Source organism: Carcharhinus amblyrhynchos, chromosome 3 (assembly GCF_965287045.1).
Source record: "Carcharhinus amblyrhynchos chromosome 3, sCarAmb.v2.hapA, whole genome shotgun sequence".
NCBI lineage: Eukaryota > Metazoa > Chordata > Chondrichthyes > Carcharhiniformes > Carcharhinidae > Carcharhinus > Carcharhinus amblyrhynchos.
The window spans coordinates 59,574,576-59,597,021 of record NC_137326.1 but is presented as its reverse complement, the minus strand read 5'-3'; the positions used below and the strand labels follow the sequence as shown (position 1 = coordinate 59,597,021).

Genomic DNA, 22,446 nt, shown 5'->3' with positions numbered 1-22,446 from the left:
CCCAAATGGATCCCTGGGATCATTATGAAGAAAACAGGACCAGTATCTAACAAGGTCAAATTTCAGGGTAAAACCCTGAGACTTAGTCCACCTCTGAACCAGGGAGTCCTTGCCCAAGCAACTGCTGCCAGCGGCCATGGAGATAGCCGCTGCCAGTGCCAGCCCTCAACTTGAAGTTAACTCTGTGTTGGCCCCTCTGGATAGTGAAGATGGATGGAGGCTGAAGAAATGGGCTTCCAGACTGAAGCAGAACCTGAGGAGGAACCTGAGGCTTTGGTAATTCTGCGATGCTCTCTCCCAAAAAGAAGGTCCCCTGTTTTGCTTACACCACCTGACCTAGCCCCACCTTCAATGGACCTCAGCGTAAGTGCCAAGTGATGGAAAGGATCTCTTTGCAGTGGTGGTGCTGGGAGAGACACAACCTAAGAGGGAAGGATATTATGATGATCATGGAGGCTAGAGGGGATCATCAGTAGATCTATATGTGTCTTTGTGGAGTACAAACCGCAATATTGGCTGGCCCAGTGGGAAGCAGCCAGGGAGGATTTTTAAGCCTGTCATTTTTCCTGGACCAGCATTGTAGATCCTAAGGTGAAGACTAAGGTAAGCTGCAAAAGCAGCATTTTCCTTTGGCGCACAATAAGAGGTGCTGGTGATGAGAAACTGGCATGTGGTTGAATTACTATACTTGAATACCAGGTCATTTCCATAATGTAGCGCAGTCGACTTTGGAGAACTATTTGTCCATAATGTACAGTGTTTTCTCTCTTAGCTGGCTATGAAGAAGAACTTGAATAGTCTAAATCCAGTTTCTAAAGTGTGCATGTGCACAGCTAAAAAGAGACCTAGAACTTTGCACAAAATTGTCAAATCGTGTTTAGAAAGACTTTTATGGAATGAAGCAGTTACAGCTGAAGGCTGTCCTAAAGTTGGGATTAAAGACAGTTGTTGACAAACAAATGAGAGAGCTTTACTCTGTATCTGACCAGTGATATGCCCAGCCTTTAGAAAGTAGAAGCAAAGAAGCAATAAACTTCAGCACTGACATTCCTCCCCCGCTAACACTACCTCCAGGAGAGTCAAAGATGCCATAAAGGACATCCCCCACAGAGTATAAAGGTGTCCAGTGTGCTTTTGTAAACTTTTGAGATGATAACTGTTATTAACAGACATGAAGTAAGGCTAAAAGAAAGCAATAGAGAGGACACATTCTCTATCCTGAGGAATCTCTGCAGTGATGCCACTGACCTCCCAAAAGGTCAAACAAGCCCCTATTTAATAAACTGCAGGCAGCATTCCTTCAGGCTATCTGGTTTGCTGCCTACTGAATTGTCATAGCACTGATCATGCCAAAACTCTTGCAAAATAAAACTAACTTCTTAGCAAATGGGTAAGTAAAGTGATACTTTGGCATTAACTCATCACGTTACTTCATGTCTTCCTTCCCTTCTTAGGATTTCTTGTTAAAAATATTCTGCGTGTTCCGTAATTTAATGAAGCTGAGTGTCTACCCACGTGACTGGATGGTGATGAGACTTCTAACCAGCAAGTAAGTTGTCCTTACCATTTCAGGAACACTCATGTCGTAGAGTGATCCAAATGTATCTGGGCACAAATCTATCCCACTATGCCTCATTAATGCTAAAGTAAAATATTGAACTTGAAATTGCCTGCCTCTATCCACCTTTTCCTGACCTAGCCATCTACTCATTCCCTGTAGATGTTAGTCCTTACTGATATCATGAGCTGCTCACCTTTAAGTATTTTATCCAAATGGCCATTCTTCAAGTGCAAACCTAGGCACTGAATGTTGGCATGCTATAAAGTCCTCAGAATCCAATCCTATCTTGATCTCATATATATCCATGTGTACATACACAAGGGAGGGAATTTTACATTCAGAAGATGGGACCGCTGCCGTTTCACACATGCATAAAATCTGACCTGCTGACTTTGGGTCATTAATTCAAAATCAACATGTCAATAATAAGAAAGTTGGGTCGGTGCAGAAATCAGAAATGGCCCATCCGCCATTTAAAAAAGCATTACCGAGCTATTAAACTTGTTAACAAACTAATTAACCTGAATAATACCTAGCCTATACCATAATGTGATGGATGCACGGGCCATATGTTTGCAGGGAATCATTAAACATATTTTATTAAATATATTTTATTAAAATATGTTGCAAAGGCAGATAAATATTCTGCAAGTGGGATGAAGGCTGACTTTAGTAGAAGAGTCTGCTGCTGAAGCTGAGAGACCTTGTTAGTGTTGCTAATTCTGTCTATCATTAATTTAAATCTGCATTAGAGCATTTCCATAGGGAACGGGCAAAAAGGAAGTGTACCAATCAACATTTAGCATGACAGTATTTGTACATTACTGCATCCTATGGGAATTGTGCTTTCTATTGGAGGCATCTCCAGCAGTGAGGAGGATCGGACGTGAAGGAGGAGGGCTGCGGGCTAGTGGGCAGGTGTGCCATGAAGTTCAGCAAAGTGAACAGTCTGCTGCTGAGCAAGCGACTGTGAAGGGAAGATAGCAACATCAGGCAGGCAGCAGGAGAAGGCAGTACCTTACTAATTGTGTCTATAGGGTCTGGATGCCTTACCTACAGATGTCTGATCAACAGTGCCTCAGAAGATTGCATTTCTCAAGGGAGACATTCACATTCCTTTGTAACATGTTTTCTCAATACAAGGCCTCCAGTTGTGAGATCGGCCACCTGATGCCTGTGGCATTAAAGTCACAGTGGCATTTAACTTTCTTGCTTCTAGGTTATTGCAGACAGCATTGTGGAGACCTTAGTGGAATTTCTCAGCCTACAGTTATCACTGTTTTATCATTATGTATCTTTTACCAGTGACAACACCAGTCAAGTGGAAAGAGCCAGAGGCGTTGCAACCATGGCTAGATTTCCAAGTGTTCATGGGATAATTAATTGAATCCATTTTGCAATAAAAACTCCATCAGGACAGCTGGGGGCATTTACAAACAGAAAATAATATCACCCCATCTATGTACAATCATAATCAAAAAATAGTTCTTGTTTTTGCATGTTATCTGGGTAGTAGTCCATACATATTCATCCTTAGGCATTCCCAGGTGCCAGGTATATTCACCAGTCCAGAATCTTTGGATGAGGAAAGGAAAGGTTGGTGGGGTGGCACTGTTAATGAGGCCTGAAATGAGGTCAAGTGTGAGAGACAATCTAGGCCCGGATGATATAGCGTGGAAAGAACTCTTTGATCTGCTCAAAATGCCTTTCAGATGTTTGGACAGTTGAGGTGGTGCTCTGCAATATGCATCTGCTAGAGTCTCACTCCTGGTCATTTTCAGCTGTGCCTTGCACAACCTGGCTCCCCAAAGAAGGGAAGTCCTGGCAGGAGAGGATTTGAAGGAGACAGCCCCCATCCTCTAATGATGAGTCTGATTATGAGGAGGGTGAGCCATGCCAGACAACTGCACAAACCAATCTGTGGGAGGCTCTGGATAACTGGAAGACATAAGATTCCCTAATATTGCAAAGGTTCCAAAAGCAGTATGTCTCTAGCTCAACTACACCTTCTTGGCATTCTTGCCTCTTCCTGATTTCTCCCTCTCATGAACACCAGGGCCACATCTGCAAATGGACAATGTAGAGTGACCAATTAATGCCGAGCAGAGGGATCCACCTGCACCCAAATTCTCTTGTCAGCATTTAGACTATCCAATTCAAAACCATCACATCACAGATAATGCACAAATGTAGCCGAAACATATCCTGTGAAAAGAACAATTATTTAACTGCAAAATTAATCAACGTTCTTCCTAACACATGAAAGTGAAAATCTGCCGTGTGAATCTACGTGTGACTAATGTGTCTTTTTTAATTCTGTTAGATGTGGTGCTCCCCTGCTTGCTGCCAGCTGTGCTGGACCAAGGCTGCTGACCTTGCGCTACTTTGCCTTGGATGACTGCGAGGTATCCTTGTGGTCATCTGAGTCTAGGAGAGCCTCACATGCTACATGTCTCCTACACAGTGACAGGAGGCTCAGCTGTCACTGCAGCACTTGGAGACATTTGTGTGTGCGTGTCTGTGTACACGTGATTGGGTGGGAGGGGGGGTGGTGGCGGTTGGTGCTGTCCCCATCAGAAGTGCCCTGACAGGTGCTCCTGATGGCATCAGTAGCTATTCATCCACTTCTGTGAGCTCCTTTTGGCCTTCCCTGCTTTCCTGATAGAAACCAGGACATGGATGTGACTCCAGGTTCCTCAATCCTTCTCAGCATGGCTCTGGTCACCGGAGCTCACAAACTAGTTGAGTGCAGGTCAGCTGGTGTACCGAATATCTCATCAGTGAGCTGTTATGTTTGGCCCTCCCTGACAGTGACCAGACTCTAAATGAAGGGAGCCATGCAGTCACAAGAGTGAGTTATCACAGTGCTCATAACCTGGGAGGACTCCCCCAACGCAAATGGCAGTGCCTCTGGAATCTCTGCCAAATTTCAACATACCTTGCACTGTATATCCAGCATCTGCCACCTGATAGATGACTTCAAAGGTTTGTCATCAGATTTGGGCTCAGCACTTATGTTGACTCCAACGCTTTTCCAAGTGCCAGAAATCTGCTCTGTCTCAGTCTCCAACAGCTAGGGATGTGGATCACTTACAACTAAGTCATGTTCATTCACCAAGGTGCACGTATCTCTTGCTAGGTGCAGAGCAAGGATGTGACAATGCACCCTCTGAGGCTTTGCTCTTCTCCAGAAGTTATCGATGCTCCCTCACAGAAAACAGCTACAGCAGCTAATATTTGTTCTACAGGGGATAATATAAGGAGAATGAGGGAAACCATCATGATTTGACTTGTGCTCAGAGAGATATGGGCAGTGTCTTATTGCATTGTGCCCGTTTTTGGGTGCAAAAATTTGATAAAGTCGGACGTGAGGCTAGTGGCACGGTCTGTGCCCGTTTTCATGCCGGTTCACATTTTATCAAGGCCAAAAGATCGGCCCGATCGGGAAGCCACCCAAAACGGGTGCAACATCAATTTAAATAATTCTGCATGTATTTTAATCTACTTTATGAGCTGCACGTCCCACATTACCAGCACGTCTGCCTTTACCAGAGTGTTCGCCCAATCTAGAATCCAGTCCAGAACAGACATGCTCGATAAAAGTCCACATCTGGTGCTCCATCAGTGAGGATTAATGAGAAGATAAATGCCTACCAATGCATGGCTCCATGCTGCTCACAAGGGATCCTTTTGTGGTGGCCATGTTGCGTTTTGGGTTGGGAGCGCTCTCTACGAGTGTGTGGGGAGGTGGGGGGGGGTGGGGGGGGGGGAGGTGGGGGGGCTATCCATAACACCCTCTTCATCCCACGGCTCCAGAGATGCCCTGGTGTCAGGAAGGGGGGAGTCAGAAGGTGTAGCCACAGCCACAGTCTCCTGGCTGGAAGGCCCCAGCATGGACTCAAGCCCTTCTTCCTCCGTTATGGTTCCTGTGAGCCCTGGGTCAGTCCATGGGACAGCAGTGCTTCTGCAGCGAGCTCCAGAAGCTCCAGCATCACCTGGCCCTGCCATTCCTGGAGGACCACCTACATCCGACCCATGGTGGTCAAGCCCTCTGCAATGGCCACATGAGTCAGGGGCCGCCTATTAATGGCTGCAGCAAGTGCCCTCTGAGACTGGACCACGCTCTGCAGCCCCTCCGCCATGACCCTCTGTGACTGGGCCATGTTCTCGAGGCTGCTGCCATAACCTGCTGTGTCTCAGCACTGTCCCACTAAGTTTGTGCAAGCTCTTGAGCCTCTGAGCCATGGGCTGCAGAATCTTGAGAAGCTAGTTCGATCCCTCAGCTTTGGCCCGTTGGGAGTCGGCCATCACTTGGACCTTGCCACTCATGGTGATGATTTCTTACCCCATTGCAGATGCCACCCTTGCAGTGGTGGCCTGGGAACCACGCAATACAGGAAATAGCTGGTCTGCCTGAAAGCTTTGGGATTCCTCCCAACAGCCTCAGAGTCGGTCCAGTGTAGCTGTCAGCCCGTCCTGCATTCCATGGCTCTGTTACTGCACTTCAAGCAGATGAGGGAGAAGTGATCTCAGAGGTCCAGCATGTAGCCTGAGGTCATCTGAGTCCTCGCCTCCGGCAGGCCCCCGCATGCCAGAGGTCTCAGATGTTCCCTCCTCCAGCAGTGTACATTATCAGATGTGTCATGTTTAGAAGAGAGTGATTCAGAAGCTTCACTACTAACTGGGCCCACCGATATGAGAGTATTTGGGATGGTGATTTGTGAGGTGAAAGCTGATGCCAAAAAGGTGCCATCCTTGGAGGTCCCATAACCTGCTTCCTCCAAGGAGTCTTCGGAACTGTCAGTCTCAGGATGGGGGTGGGGGGGCTGGGGCTACAGAAGGGGCCTCAATTCCATGGCCATGCGTATAGGTGCACCTCTGGTCTTGACCCTCTAAGACATTATGTGCCCTCTTCTCCAAATGAAAAGAGACATTATAGTAAATATACGGTGCTACAGTCATGCCTTCAAATGTCTAACCGTGTCTCGTCCAGAGATGTGTAGGTTTGGTGGATTAGCCATGGTAAATGGGATAGGATGGAGAGGAGAGCCTGGGTGAGATACTCTTTCTGTGAGCTGGTGCAGACTCGAGGGACCAAATAGCCACCTTCTGCACTGTAGGGATTCTATTCTATGGTTCTAACCAATGTGTCTTTTATTGGCAGTCAACATTTCTCTACACTTTTGCCAACTACAGGTGTTGTAGTTCAGAGGCCACCCCACCAACCTCCATTACCATGCAGAAAGACGTATCTGTGTCATCCCGCCTTCTACATTGGATAGGACTAGGCAATCCCACAACTGATCCACATCACACCCTTCCAAATAGGTCTATCTTTGAAATGGTTACACACTCACTGTGGCAGGTCTCAAGAGGTCATTGAGCCTTTTTTGGCACTGCAACCCAGTTTTTTGGACCCCACTTCTGCTGACATCCTTTGCAATTTCCATCCAAGCTGCTTTGGTCTTGGCTTGGATATCTCCTCTTCCCATCTGCTGACATGAGGACCTCCCAGCGTTCACTGGAAAATCTGGAGGAGTACTTGCAAGACTCATCAGCAAACGATAGGGCTATCCTTGACCTACGTCTCTCTGCAGCTGGTGACTTCATTCTGTCCTCCAACTGTGAAGAAACAAAGAGAGTTAAAGGATTGATTTGGAATCTTTTTCCAAACAATTGTTATTCGTAGAGGAAAGAGATAGCTGCATTCTAATGATCTTTCCATTGTGGCAATGTTCCTGAATGACTCACTGTTAGAACAATAGTCATCAATATTTAAAACCAAAGTCATACCCGCTGGTAGTTCAATAGTTCAATGGATTTAACAGCATTGTAAAAACTTCTGCCTCCAAATAAATATTCTGCTGCAGCTTCCACAGTTCTCTGCAAAGGGTGTTTTTAAATGGGTGGTCATGACCAATTTCTGGTTCACAGCCTGCCCTCTTTCTCCCCTGAATGTCTTACCTTTCCTCCCTAATTGGGCACACTGCCCATTATTCTCAGCAGCTGATAACTGGTGCAAACCTTTATAAGGCAGGAATCGGCAATCCATGCACTTCCAGGTCAGAATCCCACCCTCTGTCAAGCAGCATAAAATTCAGCCTACATGTGAACATGTACACATGAGCAGACATGTGCCCACGCTTATGTATGCTCACATGACTGGTTAGCAGTCAGAAGAGAAAACTCTAGCTGATTCTTCCTCTCCTAACCCAAAGACCTTAAGATCAGTTGGAACATGTGCACTTCCACCATGGCTAAGACCTTAGTGCAGACCGAGAATGGAACCTATGACCTTCTGATTTTTATGGCTCAACTACTCACCCTCTTAGCCAGCTGGTCCATTGAGACAGTTGAAAGATGAGTCTTTAACATAATGTAAACAATGAAGGAAACTTTAATCTTCTAGCCTTGGAGTTCATAATGTTTCTAAAGTATATAAAAATGTATGTAATACCTATCTGGCTGAATGTCTGTCAGTGACAGGGAGCAGTAATGTGGATATTGGGAGTCACTTAGAGTCATGCCATAGTAGAACATAGAACATTACAGCGCAGTACAGGCCCTTCGGTCCTCGATGTTGCACTGACCAGTGGAACCAATCTAATGACCCTCTAACCTAAACTATTCCAATGTTATCCATATGCTTATCCACTGACCATTTGAACGCCCTTAAAGTTGGCGAGTCCACAACTGCTACAGGCAGGGCATTCCACGCCCTTACGACCCTCTGAGTAAAGAACCTACCTCTGACATCCATCCTATAATTACCACCCCTTAATTTAAAGCAATGTCTCCTCGTGTTAGCCATCACCATCTGAGGAAAAAGGCTCTCACTATCCACCCTATCTAACCCTCTGATCATCTTGTATGCCTCAATTAGGTCACCTCTTAACCATCTTCTTTCTAACGAAAATAACCCCAAATCCCTCAGCCTTTCCTCATAAGACCTTCCCACCATACCAGACAACATCCTGTTAAACCTCCTCTGCACCCTTTCCAATGCCTCCACATCCTTCTTATCATGCGGTGACCAGAACTGTACGCAATACTCCAAGTGCGGCCGCGCCAGAGTTTTGTACAGTTGCAACATGACCTCATGGCTCCGAAATTCAATCCCTCTACCGATAAAAGCTAACACACTGTATGCCTTCTTAACAACCTTATCAACCTGGGTGCCAACTTTCAGGGATCTATGCACATGTACACCGAGATCTCTCTGCTCGTCGACACTACCAAGAGTCCTTCCATTAGCCCTATATTCTGTACTCCTGTTACTCTTACCAAAGTGAATCACCTCACACTTTTCCACATTAAACTCCACCTCTCAGCCCAGCTCTGCAGCTTATCTATGTCCCTCTGCAGACTGTAACATCCATCCTCACTGTCTACACTCCTCCGACTTTGGTGTCGTCAGCAAATTTACTAACCCATCCTTCTACACCCTCATCTAGGTCATTTATAAAAATGACAAACAGCAGTAGCCCCAAAACATAAGAACATAAGAACATAAGAAATAGGAGCAGGAGTAGGCCATCCAGCCCTTCGAGCCTGCCCCGCCATTCAATAAGATCATGGCTGATCTGTCGCTGCTCAGTTCCACTTTCCCGCCCTCTCCCCATAACCCTTAATCCCCTCTCCTATCAAAAACCCATCAACCCGCGTCTTAAAAATATTTAGCGAGGCAGCCTCCACCACTTCAACGGGCAGAGAATTCCAGAGATTCACCACCCTTTGAGTGAAGAAGTTTCTCCTCAACTCTGTTCTAAACTGCCCCCCTTTTATCTTGAGGCTGTGCCCCCTAATCCTATTGTCTTTTTTGAGCGGGAAGAGTCTTTCCACCTCTATCCTATCCATCCCATTCATCATCTTATACGTCTCAATGAGATCTCCTCTCATTCTTCTAAACTCTAACGAGCACAAGCCCAGTTTATTCAGCCTCTCCTCATAGCTCAACCCCCTCAACTCCGGTATCAGCCTAGTAAACCTCCTCTGCACTCCCTCCAAGGCCAAAATATCTTTGCGCTGGTGCGGCGCCCAAAAATGCACACAGTACTCCAGTTGCGGCCTCACCAATGCCCTATACAGCTGCAGCAAGACCTCCCTACTTTTATATTCAATCCCCCTCGCTATGAAGGCCAGCATCCCATTCACCTTCCTGACCACCTGCTGCACCTGCAAGCTGGGTTTTTGCGACTCATGCACAAGGACCCCGAGGTCCCTCTGCACCGTCGCCTGCTGCAGTTTTTCGCCTCGTAAGTAATAGTCCTTCCTACCATTTTTCCTACCAAAGTGGACCACCTCACACTTGCCAACATTAAATTCCATTTGCCATTTCCTGGCCCATTCGCCCAGCCTTTCTAGATCCTTCTGCAGACTCTCCACACCCTCCGCACAATTTGCCGTTCCCCCAATCTTGGTGTCATCAGCAAATTTCGACACTCTACACTTGGTTCCCTCCTCCAGATCATCTATATAAATGGTAAAAAGCTGAGGCCCCAGCACCGACCCCTGGGGCACTCCACTAGTCACCATCCGCCAATCCGAATAGCACCCGTTGACCCCCACTCTCTGCCTCCTATTTGACAACCAATCCTCTATCCACGCTAACACCCTACCCCCAACTCCATGTCCCTCGACCTTCTGCAATAACCTCTTGTGAGGCACTTTGTCAAACGCCTTCTGAAAATCTAGAAAGACCACATCCACCGGCTCTCCTCTATCCACCGCCCTAGACACATCCTCATAGAACTCCAGTAAATTTGTCAGACACGACTTCCCTTTAATGAAACCATGCTGCGTCTGCTCTATCAAGCAATTCCCTTCAAGATGCCTTGCAATTTCCTCCTTAATGACAGATTCTAACATTTTACCTACCACAGACGTTAAACTAACCGGCCTATAATTCCCCGCCTTTTGCCTGGCACCCTTCTTAAACAACGGCGTAACATTAGCCGTTTTCCAATCATCCGGCACTTCCCTGGAATCCAGCGACGTTTGGAAAATAACCACCAAGGCATCCACTATCACCTCCGCCATTTCTTTCAGAACCCTCGGATGCATTCCATCCGGTCCTGGGGACTTGTCCACAATCAGCCCCTCCAGTCTGTCGAGCACCGCCTTTCTAGTAACAGTAATGTCATTAAGACCCTCCAGTCCTACCACCTTTCTATTGCTAACACCCGGCAAATTATTCACGTCCTCCTCCGTGAAGACAGAAACAAAAAAGTTATTCAATACCTTAGCCATATCCCCATCCCCTACCACTAGGTCCCCTTTCTCATCCTCTAAAGGACCAACATTCACCCTAGCCAGCCTCTTCCTTTTTATATATTTATAAAAACTCTTGCTATCCTTTTTTATATTAAGCGCTAGCCCAGCTTCATAGTTTCTCCTACCCTTCCTTATCAACTTCTTTGTCAATCTTTGTTGACATTTAAACCTCTCCCAATCCTCTTCTCGCCCACTACTCTTAGCTACTCTAAATTCCTCCGCTTTTAGTTTAACACTTTCCTTCACCTCCTTCGTTATCCACAGCTTATTACCTCTCCTCCTACTATCCTTTTTGACCATCGGAATAAATTTCCGTTGAGCACCAAGAAAGATCTCCTTAAAGATCCTCCACTGCTCCTCAACAGACCCTCCCTCCAACGCGCTCTCCCAGTCCACATTCGCCAATTCTTCTCTCATCCTACCGTATTTCCCTCTATTCAAACAAAGGACGCGTGTCCGGGAACCCACTTTCTCCTCCTCCATCTGCACCAGAAACTCCACCATACAATGATCACTCTCCCCAAGAGGATCCTTCACCACAAGGTCCCTAATTCTACCCTCTTCATTACATAGCACCAGATCCAAGATAGCTCACTCCCTCGTCAGCTCCAACACACACTGTTCGAGGAAACTATCCCGGCAGCATTCCAAGAACTCTTCCTCGAGCCCCCCACGTCAAAAACAGATCCCTGAGGTACACCACTTGTGACTGAACTCCAGGTTGAATATTTCCCATCAACCACCACCCTCTATCAGCTAGCCAATGCCTGATCCAAACTGCTAGATCATCCTCAATGCCATGCATCTGCACTTTTTGCAGTAGCCTACCATGGGGAACCTTATCAAACGCTTTGCTAAAATCCATATACACCACGTCAACTGCCTTACCCTTATCCACCTCTTTGGTCACCTTTTCAAAAAACTCGATAAGGTTTGTGAGGCACAACCTACCCTTCACAAAACCGTGTTGACTGTCCCTAATCAATTTATTTCTCTCTAGATGATTATAAATCCTATCCATTATAATTCTTTCCAAAACTTTGCCCACAACAGAAGTAAGGCTCACTGGTCTATAATTCCCAGGATGGTCTCTACTCCCCTTCTTGAACAAGGGGGCAACATTTGCTATCTTAGTGGTTAATCCTTGGGAAAAACAGACTGATCAGAATGTTGATCATGGCTGATCTGAGGTGGATCAGTTCCACTTTCCTGCTTTCTTCCCATAACCCATAATTCCCTTGTCTGTCAAAAACCTATCTACCCGTGACTGAAATATATTTAGTGAGGTAGCGTCCACCACTTCAACGGGCAGAGAATTCCAGAGATTCACCACCCTTTGAGTGAAGAAGTTCCTCCTCAACTCTGAACTAAACTGCTCCCCCCTTATCTTGAGGCTGTGCCCTCTAGTCCTGCTATCCTTTCTAAGCGGGAAGAATCTCTCTACCTCTACCCTATCCATCCCTTTCATTATCTTATATGTCTCTATAAGATCCCCCCTCACCCTTCTAAACTCCAACAAGTACAGACCCAGTCTAATTAATCTCTCTTCATAGTCCAACTCCCTCATCTCCGCTTTCAGCCTAGTGAACCTCCTCTGCATTCCCTCCAAGGCCAATATATCCGTCCGCAAGTGCGGCGACCAAAACTGCACACAGTACTCCAGCTGCGGCCTCACCAGTACCCTGTACAGTTGCAGCAAGATCTCCCTGCTTTTACATTCTATCCCCCTCGCTATAAAGGCCAGCATTCCATTCGCCTTCTTGATCACCTGCTGGACCTGCAGACTGGGTTTTTGCGGCTCATGCACCGTAGCATGCTGCAGCTTTTCACCCTTTAAATATTATTTCTACTATTTTTTCTGCCAAAGTGGATAACCTCACACTTGCTAACATTATACCCCATCTGCCAGGTCCTCGCCCACTCGCTCAGCCTATCCAGATCCCTCTGCAGACTTTCCACACCCTCCGCGCAATTTGCTTTTCCACTCATCTTCATGTCATCAGCAAATTTCGTCACCTTACACTCAGCCCTCTCCTCCAGATCATCTATATAAATGGTAAATAGCTGAGGCCCCAGCACCAATCCCTGCAGCACTCCACTAGTCACCAACCGCCAATCAGAATAGCACCATTGATACCAATGCTCTGCCTCCTATTAGACAGCCAATCCTGTATCCATGCTAACACCTTACCCCCAACTCCATGCCCCCTAACCTTCTGAAGCAATCTTTTGTGAGGCACCTTATCAAACGCCTTTTGAAAATCTAGAAACACCACATCCGCCGGTTCCCCTCTGTCTACCGCAATAGTCACGTCCTCATAGAAATCCAATAAATTCGTCAAACACGACTTCCCCTTAACGAATCCATGCTGTGTCCGCTCTATCAATCCATTCCTTTCTAGGTGTTTCGCTATTTCTTCTTTGATGACGGATTCAAGCATTTTTCCAACAACAGACGTTAAACTAACCGGCCTATAATTCCCTGCCTTTTGTCTGCTACCTTTTTTAAACAGCGGCGTAACGTTAGCCGTTTTCCAATCTTCCGGCACTTCCCCGGAATCCAGTGACTTTTGGTAAATAATCACTAAGGCGACCACTGCCACCTCTGGAGGAGGGGGCTGAGTGTAGGGTGACGAAATTTGCTGATGAGACGAAGATAGTGGAAAAGCAAATTGCGTGGAGGGTGTGGAAAGTCTGCAGAGAGATCTGGATAGGCTGAGCGAGTGGGCGAGGACCTGGCAGATGGAGTATTATATTAGCAAGTGTGAGAAGTGTCAGAACCCTGGGATGCATTCCATCCGGTCCTGGGGACTTGTCCACCATCAGTCCCGTTAGTCTATCAAGCACTACCTCTCTAGTGACATTCATTAATAGATTACATTAATAGATTGAACTGGGATGTGAGTGTCCGGTTCCTATAACTTATAATTGCGTCAACAAAGAAATTCAATATTGCATCCATACTGAACACAGTATGGGTGGCTACAGCAGTGCAATTCTGAGGAATTGCTGTGTTATCAGAGATGATGCATCCAATACGATGGTAAACCAGATGCTCTTTGGCAGCTAAGATGTAAACTGACAGTTTCTCTGTGTATTATCTCTTAATCCTGGTGGCTGCTGCAATTATGAAAGCTCTTGTTCTCAAAATGGGTCTTTGGTAAATTACAGAGAGCATTTAGGTCTGAGAACAAAATTGTCTTACTTGAAAATGCTGATTATTTACAAAAGCTGTCTGAAAATTATCTAAACTAACACTTTAGTGAGAACAAAAGAGAAAATGCTGGGAAATCTCAGCAGGTCTGGCAGCGTCTGTAAGGAAATGCTGCCAGACCTGCTGAGATTTTCCAGCATTTTCTCTTTTGGTTTCCGATTCCAGCATCCGCAGTAATTTGCTTTTATATTTTAGTGAGAGAGTGCTACACTATTGGAGTGGCACCACTCGGATGAGATTTTAAACTAAGGTACTGCCCTCTCAAGTGGAGATAAAAGATCCCGCAGCATTATTCAAAGTTCTCCATGAACGAATGTTACCAAAACATATGGAGCACGATTCTTCCAATCCATTGCACCAGTTTTCTCGTGCAGTGGGTTAGGAGATTCCCGCATTGGCCAATTCATGGGGTCGCACCCTGTTTGCATCTCCTAACGCAAGATTTTTGGTGGCGATGGAATCACATCAAAAATCAGTGTAACTGTTATTTGCATGCTTTTACATAGCTTTGCATCTGATGAACAGGCCCAAGAGAGTAATCTCCACCCTCATTAGCATCTCCCACCTCTATAGCTTGAGGGTGGGGAGAAGTGCTGCTTGAGGCCTAACCAGTTCAAGTAACTGGTTCTCCAAGCAGGGGAGTGCAGGTAGAGAGCTTGGGAAGCCACCGCAGGAGCAGCCAGTGGCAGGGCCTCAGGAAGGAGAGGAGAGGGCTGCTGCTGAAGGCCAGGAGGTGGGAGAGCAATCTCCCGAAATAGTGGCCAGAGGAAGGAGAATGCGGAAGCAAAAGCAGCACTGGGGCTGTCAGAGGTTACATGCCATCACTGGCTCAGACTATCCAAGGACGCAGTCCAGCATCTGCGTGAGATGCTCACAAGCCTGGCACCTGAGGGGAAGGGTGGCCACCTGCTCCCCATAGAAGTTAAGGTGCTAGCAGTCCTTAACTTCTATGCAACAGGATCATTTCAGGCACCCAGTGTTGACCTCTGTGACATACCGCAGGCCTCAGTACACAAATATGTTCATCAGGTCTCAGATGCCTTGCATGCGGGCAGGCCAGGACATTAATTTTAATGTTGGGCAAGCTCAGCAGGAGGCCTGGGCTGCAGGCTTCATTGCAGAGACGCCCCAAATCCAGGGGCAGTGAATGAGACACACATTGCCCTGCAGTCCCCGCAAGGTGAGGGGCAACCATTCATCAACCGCAAGGGTTTCCAATCCCTGAATGTACAGATAATATGTGGCCATTGCGTGAATATCGTGCAGGTCTGTGCCAGCCACTCAGAGAGGATCCATGATAGCTTTGTATTGAGGCAATATAACATCCCTGGGCTCTTTGAAAGTCAGCTCAGGCTGCCACAATCGCTCATGGGTTACCCACTGAGATCATGGCTGACGATGCCTGTGCTGAAACCCAAGACAGAGATGGAGACCTATTATAATGAGGCCCATGCTGCCACCCCGTCCGTGGTAGAGCTTAGGCCTGCTGAAAATGGGATTCTGCTGCCTGGACCATTCTGGGGGTGCTCTGCAAATGATCCTCTGCATGCCTCATGCATCATAATTGTGTGCTGTGTCCTGCACAACATCGCGCAACAACAGGGAGACCAGCTGGTGGAGGAAGAGGAGGAGGAATGATGACAGGGCGAAGTGGACGTCCTGCCACATGAGGAGCCAGAGGATGGAGGGCATGTGATGACAGCAGGTGCCCGGCAGAGTTGAACAACGAGGGAGGCCTTGATAGCAACCCGCTTCACATAGCTACTGCTGTGCAGTGTGGGGGCTGTCCCAAACACATTTCCATCACACCCCAGGAGCCTCCCCACAACCCCAAACAGGCCTTGCAACCCAGATGGCCCTTCCCCTTTCCCACCCTCTTTCATCCCACCACCCCATCCCCAGAAACATCACAACCAGATAAAGGGCCTGGGCTGGCACTTTTGGTGAAGGCTGGCCAATGATGACAAGTTTCCTGGTCCTGTGGAATGCATCCCAGGGACTAAAAGAGATGGCGAGAGAAATAGCAAATGCACTGGAGGTAATTTACCAAAATTCACTGGACTCTGGGACGGTTGGAAAACAGCAAATCTGACGCCACTGCTTAAAAAAGGAGGTAGACAAAAAGCAGGTAACAATAGGCCAGTTAGATGGGTGGCAAAGCAAAGTGTGCAGAGGACGCTGAAAGTTTGCAAGGGGATATAGATAGTCTAAGTGAGTGGGTGAGGATCTGGCAGATGGTGCGCAGTGTTGGTAAATGTAAGGTCATCCATTTTGGTAAGAATAACAGCAAAATGGACTATTATTTAAATGGTAAAATATTGCAGCATGCTTCTGTGCAGAGGGACCTCGGTGTCCTTGTGCAGGAATCTCAAGGAGTTGGTCTGTAGGTACAGCAGGTAATTAAGAAGGCAAATGGAATTTTGTCCTTTATTGCTAGAGGAATGGAGTTTAAAAACAGCGAGGTAATGTTGCAGCTGTATAAGGTGCTGGTGAGACCACACCTAGAGTATTGTGTACAGTTTGGTCTCTTTACTTGAGAAAGGATACATTGACACTGGAGGGGGTTGCAGAGGAGACTCACTAAGTTGATTCCGGAGTTGAGAGGGTTGTCTTATGAGTAGACTGGGGCTATACTCATTGGAATTCAGAAGAATGAGGGGAGATATTATAGAAACATATAAGATTATGAAGGGAATAGGTAAGATGGAAGTGTGGAAGTTGTTTCCACTGGCGGGTAAAACTAGAACTAGGTGGCATAGCCTCAAAATAAGGGAAAGCAGAATTAGGACTGAGTCGAGGAGGAACTTCTCAGAGGGTTATGAATCTGTGGAATTGCCAGTGAAGCAGTTGAGGCTACTTCATTGAATGTTTTAAGACAAGGATAGATAAATTTTCGAACAGTAAAGGAATTAAGGATTATGGTGAGCGGGCGGGTAAGTGGAGCTGAGTTCACAAAAAGATCAGCCATGATCTTACTGAATGGCAGACCAGGCTTGAGGAGTCAGATGGCCTACTCCTGCTCCTAGTTCTTATGTTCCTATGATGATGACTCGCACACTGGATCCCGCTCCTGGTGCCACTCAAATCTGACTCCTACCTTTTCTGTGAATGCATAGTGCCACACGGGCTCATGTAGCAATAAAGGTTGAGAGCACAAATGCGTGGGGTAGTGGATCGGGGGTGCCAGTGTGCGGGGGGATGACAGGGAATCCTATTTGACTAAGGGTTAGTGGACAGTAGGGAAAGTAGGACAGGCAGTCAACATCATTTGGCTGAGTTTTGCACAGCAATCAGCACCTCGATGCATGGAATGGGGAACACTCAGCTCTGTGGGGGAGAATCAGAGAGAGATTCGTGAGGGACAAGTAACAGTTTATTGTGCTCTTAACATTTAACAAAACCTAACCCCGACTACTGCTGACCATCACTCATGCCCTCTTAGTGAAACTGCAACTTTCTAATCTTGTGTGATCTACTGCTTCTTCTTAGTGCTCCCCCAGATGCACATCAGAGGTGGAGGTGTCCAGCTATGATCTGCACCCCCTTTCCTGTGATGTACTTGGTGGCCATCTCCTGGGGAGACCTGGAGGGCTCCCACTAACTTGAAGACGATACTGATATTTCTGTCCCACCTTCTTCATCCAGCTGGCCCTGAGATGCCCGGTGTGAGGAAGGGGGAATCAGAAGATCTCAGGATGTCTGGACTCATCTGGGTGGAAGGCCCCAGCATCGGCTTCCTCCTCCCACAGGGTGCCCAGAGGCCCTGGGTACACTACATGGGATGTCAGTGTAACTGGACTGAGCTCCAGAAATCTGGCCCTGGAGTCCCAGATTCTTCAGCGCTTGCCCTCTAGATCTGGGCCAAGCTCTGGAGCCCCTCTGCTGCCGCATTCTGTGGTGAGCCCAGGTTCTGGAGCCTCTCAGCATGAGCCCTCTGAGACTACGCTAAGTTCTCAAGGCTGCTATGGCTCCAGAATGCCAGCAGGAGTTCTAGCCATGTCCAACAGTGTCTTCAACACGCCCTTGACACTCAAGACCACAAAACGATGTGCCTCCTGGACACAGGTGATACCCTCGGCGGGGCCCACTGAGTCTCTGGTGTGGCTCACTGTGTCTCCAGGATGGCCTGGACTCTGTCACCCAGGAGGACAGATCCCTGACCCAGACTTTCCACTGCGGATGCCACTCTTGCAGTGTTGGCCGGCACCACCTCCTGCAACAACACTCTGACTCCTCTAAACAGCCTTGCAGTTCTAGTATGGTTGCTGACAGCCCATCCACAACTCCTCGGGCTTTCTGATGTCCACCAGCTTCAGATGAAAATACTCTGAGGCCTGGCATCTGGTTTGGGCCAGCTGATTCCTCACCTCCAGTAGATTTCCGTGTGCCTGAGCCCTTGGATGTTCCCACCTCCCCCCAATGTGCATCAGTGGCTGTGATGTGCTCACCAGTAAGTGACCCAAAATCCTCAGCACTAAAATGGCCCATCGTCGTGATAGTCTCTGTGTTGGTGGTTATGCTGTTGATGCCTGTGCTGAATCACTCATGCTGTTCTTGGAGGAATCTTCAGAGCCTCCCTCCAAAGTGACCTGGGGCGTTTCTTCATGAGCAGCAGGTCGGGGGGCAGAGTTGCCAAAGATCCTGGTGCACCTGGGTGCAGCACTGTAACAAAGAACATGCATTAGAAGAAGGGAAGAAAAGCAGCCTGCATAGCATAGCCCTTACTTTAAGGTTTATTTGGTATCACAAGCTTTCGGAGCACTTCTCCTTCATCAGTTGTGTGGAGAGTTGGATTCATTAACACAGCATATATAGACAAGGACTCAATTGCAAGGTAATGGTTGGAATGCGAGTCTTTACAGATAATCAAGTCTTTACAGGTACGGACAATGCGAGTGGAGAAGGATAATCACAAGTTAAAGAGGTGTGATTTGTCTCAAGCCAGGACAGTTAGTATGATTTTGCAAGCCCAGGCCAAATGGTGGGAGTTACACGTAGTGTGACATGAATCCAAGGTCCTCCTTATGTGTGCAGAACTTGGCTATCAGTTTCTGTTCGGTGATTCTGCATTGTCAAGTGTCTTGAAGGCCACCTGGGAGAACGTTTACCCGAAAATCGGAGGCTGAATGCCCTTGACTGCTGAAATATTCCCCAACAGGAAGGGAACACTCAAAGAGCAAAGAACAACACACACGGGAAACAGGCCCTTTGGCCCAACGAGCCCACGCTGCCATTTTAACAATGAGCTTTTCCTCTTCCACCTTTGACCCATGTCTATGCTTATGGCACCTACATTGGAAACCAGACTGAGGGGAGAACAATTTAGGGACAATTTGTTACACCAACCAGCCTATGAGTGCATCTTTAGGGTGTGGGAGGAAACCAGAGCACCCGGAGGAAACCCACACAAACACAGGGAGAATGCGCAAACTCCCACAGATACTGTCCCAAATCCATGTATCTGCACAGCAAACAGTGATAGTCACTGAGCTGTCATGGTGCCCATCTGCTGGTCCAGTTTAAGCATACACAAACAACGCAAAGTCATGGGCTACTCTCAAAACATCCAAGAGCAGCCCACGCATGACCCACCGCGTGTATGCCCCTGCCTGGTATTGTGGCACAGAGCCTATTTATCCATTGTCATAGCGTCTGCATGGTCTCACCCATGCACCACGCCATGGGGCACCCTTTCCTGCAGTGTATGAGGTAAACAATGTTGGCCAAGTCGCATGAGTATGTACTGTGTACTTGGTGGATGGTGTTCTCATGTGTGATGATGGCATCTGTGTCAGTGATCCAGCACACCTTGCAGAGGTTGCTGTGGCAGAGCTGTATCATGGTCACTGTCCTCCTGAAAGCTGGGTAGCTTGCTGCGAACAATGGTCTATTTGAGGTTGCACAATTATTTGAAGGCAAGTAGTGGGGATATGGGCTGGTCTTGGCGAAATATTCATCTTCATTGATGACATGTTGAAGGCTCCAAAGAACATGTCATAGCAATTATTGTCATTGCACCAGTTCACCAGATTCTCTATCTCATTCCTTTACTCGGTCTCATCATTGTTTGGGATCCGACTCACTACGGTGGTGTCGTCAGCAAACTTGATGGTTGAGTTGGAAGGGAATTTGGCCACGCAGTCGGTCTATATGGAGTATAGCCGGGGGCTGAGAACACAGCTTTGTGGAGCAACCATGTTGAGGATTATTGTGGGGGAGGTATTGGTGCCTATCCTTACTGATTGTGGTCTATAGGTTAGGAAGTTCAGGATCCAGTCACTGAGGGAGGAGCTGAGGCCCAGGACACAGAGATTGGAGATGGGTTTCATAGGAATAATGGTGTTGAAGGCTGAGCTATAATCAATAAATAGGATCTGATTTAGGTGTCTTTGCTATCTAGGTGTGCCAGGGTTGAGTGCAGGGCCAGGAAGGTGGTGTCTGCTGTGGACCTGTTGCAGTGGTAGGCAAACTGTAGTGGACCCAGATAGTCCAGGAGGCTGGAAGTGATTCATGCCATGACGAGCCTTTCGAAGAACTTCATAATGATGGATGTCAGAGCCACCAGCCGATAATCATTAAGGCACGCTGTTTGGCTTTATTTAGGTACCGGGATGATGATCGTCTTTTTGAAGCAGATAGGGACCTCAGATTGTTGTGAAGAGGTTGAAGATGTCTGCGAATACCCCTACCAGCTGATCTGCACAGCATCTGAGTGCTTGGCCGGGTACCCCATCGGGAACAGTCACTTTCCGTGCATTGATCTTCAAGAAAGCTGCTCTGACATCTCCAATAGTGATCTCAGATACAGGTTCTTCCAGGCTGGAGGGCATGCTGTTGCTGACCTCTTGCTCAAAACGGGCATAGACTGCACAGAGCTCATCAGGGAGGGATGCATTGGAGCTGACGATTTTACATGCCTTCATCTTTAGTCTATTATGTCTTACAGACCAGTTGGCGGAGGTCTGTGTGGCTAACCTGGGACTCTAGTTTGGTCCGGTACTGTCTTTCAGCATTTTTGATGGCTCTCCTTTGATCATATTTGGCTTTCTTGTATAGGTCAAGGTCACCTGACTTGAATAACTCAGACCTAGACTTAAGCAAGCAGTGGATATCCCTGTTCATCCATGGTTCCTGGTTGAGAAACACACAGGTTTGCTTCTTTGCCACACAGTCTTCTACACATTTACTAATGAAGTCAGTTACTTAGTGGCATAACCATTCAGACTGGTGGCAGAGTTTTTAAATACTGACCAGTCCAATGACTCCAAGCAGTCCTGTAGGAGATCACCTGATTCCTCAGGCCAACATTGCATGACTTTTTTTGATGGATTCTCCCTCTTCAGGTTTGCTTGTAAGCCAGGAGCAGGAACACAGCCTTGTGGTCTGATTTACCAAAGTGTGGGCAGTGATAGGCATGTTTGATATTTGTGGTCTCAGATGTTTGGGCCTCTGGTGGAACAGAAGATGTATTGGTGGTAACTTGGTAGTATGCTCTTGAACTTGGCCTGATTGAAGACCCGGCAACAATGTTTCGGCCTTAGGATGTTTTGCCTCAAGACTATTTGTAGTGGTTAGGAAGAGGGTTAAGCTGATGCTCACTTGCTTGCCAAAAGTTGACGTGCCTGTACATCACCAGTCTAGATGTTGATTTGCCCCCCCTACCAGCTTCAGGGTATGCTGTTCACAGACCGTCAAATGCCACAGCTCAGGCACACTGCCACCAGTCTGTGCCCTCCCTCGCTGGTTGTGTGTGGTTTTCTGCTGTGAGGAAATAAGGGGGATTGAAAGCATGGATATATTGAAATGCATGGGGAGCTTATGTTGGCATTTCAAGAAGGGTCACTATTAGAGGGTGCTGATCGAAGGGGCGGTAGGGGGTTGGATGCAGTTCTTGGGGAGGTATGGGGAGGGGGGTTGCTGTTGTTGGATGCCCTTCAGGTGTCTCAACATTGTTTGACAAGGTTAGTCCAGCACATGTGCATGTTTCAGAATACAATACACACTCCCCCTTGCTGCCTGAAAAAGGTCGTTCAGTTTTTTCTGATACTGTTCCCTGGACCGAGGTGTCAAGGTCCTGACATTAACTGCAGCTGCCACCTCCCCACACAGTGCCATAATGCATGACCCCTTGGGCAACGACTCTGAGTGGAGAACAGCAGCTGGCGCTTCTCTTCCACTGTGTCAAGCAGGTGGGCCTGATCAGCCTCAGAGAACCTCGGGGTAGCTTTCTTTCCAGCCATCTTCCTAATGTGTCCATTATTACAATTATTACACCTTATATACATAAAGCTCTGTCTTGTTATGGGAGTGCAGTTTGGGCCCATTAGTAAAAAAATTATTGTGAGACATGTAAAGGGAACCTGGTTTCACAAGAGGGCTAGCCATCTCCCAAGGTGCT

At 47.3% G+C, this 22,446-nt stretch overlaps 1 protein-coding gene across 5 annotated transcripts in view; it reads left to right on the top strand.

Annotated features, from left to right (window-relative positions):
- dock3 (dedicator of cytokinesis 3) overlaps positions 1-22,446 on the top strand; it is a 965,674-nt gene that overhangs the window by 757,292 nt on the left and 185,936 nt on the right. For all 5 annotated transcript variants that reach the window (XM_080184500.1, XM_080184509.1, XM_080184492.1 and 2 more), the window contains one exon: positions 1,455-1,549. In XM_080184500.1, the coding sequence (XP_080040626.1) occupies positions 1,455-1,549 (95 nt within the window). The remainder of the gene's footprint in view (positions 1-1,454; positions 1,550-22,446) is intronic.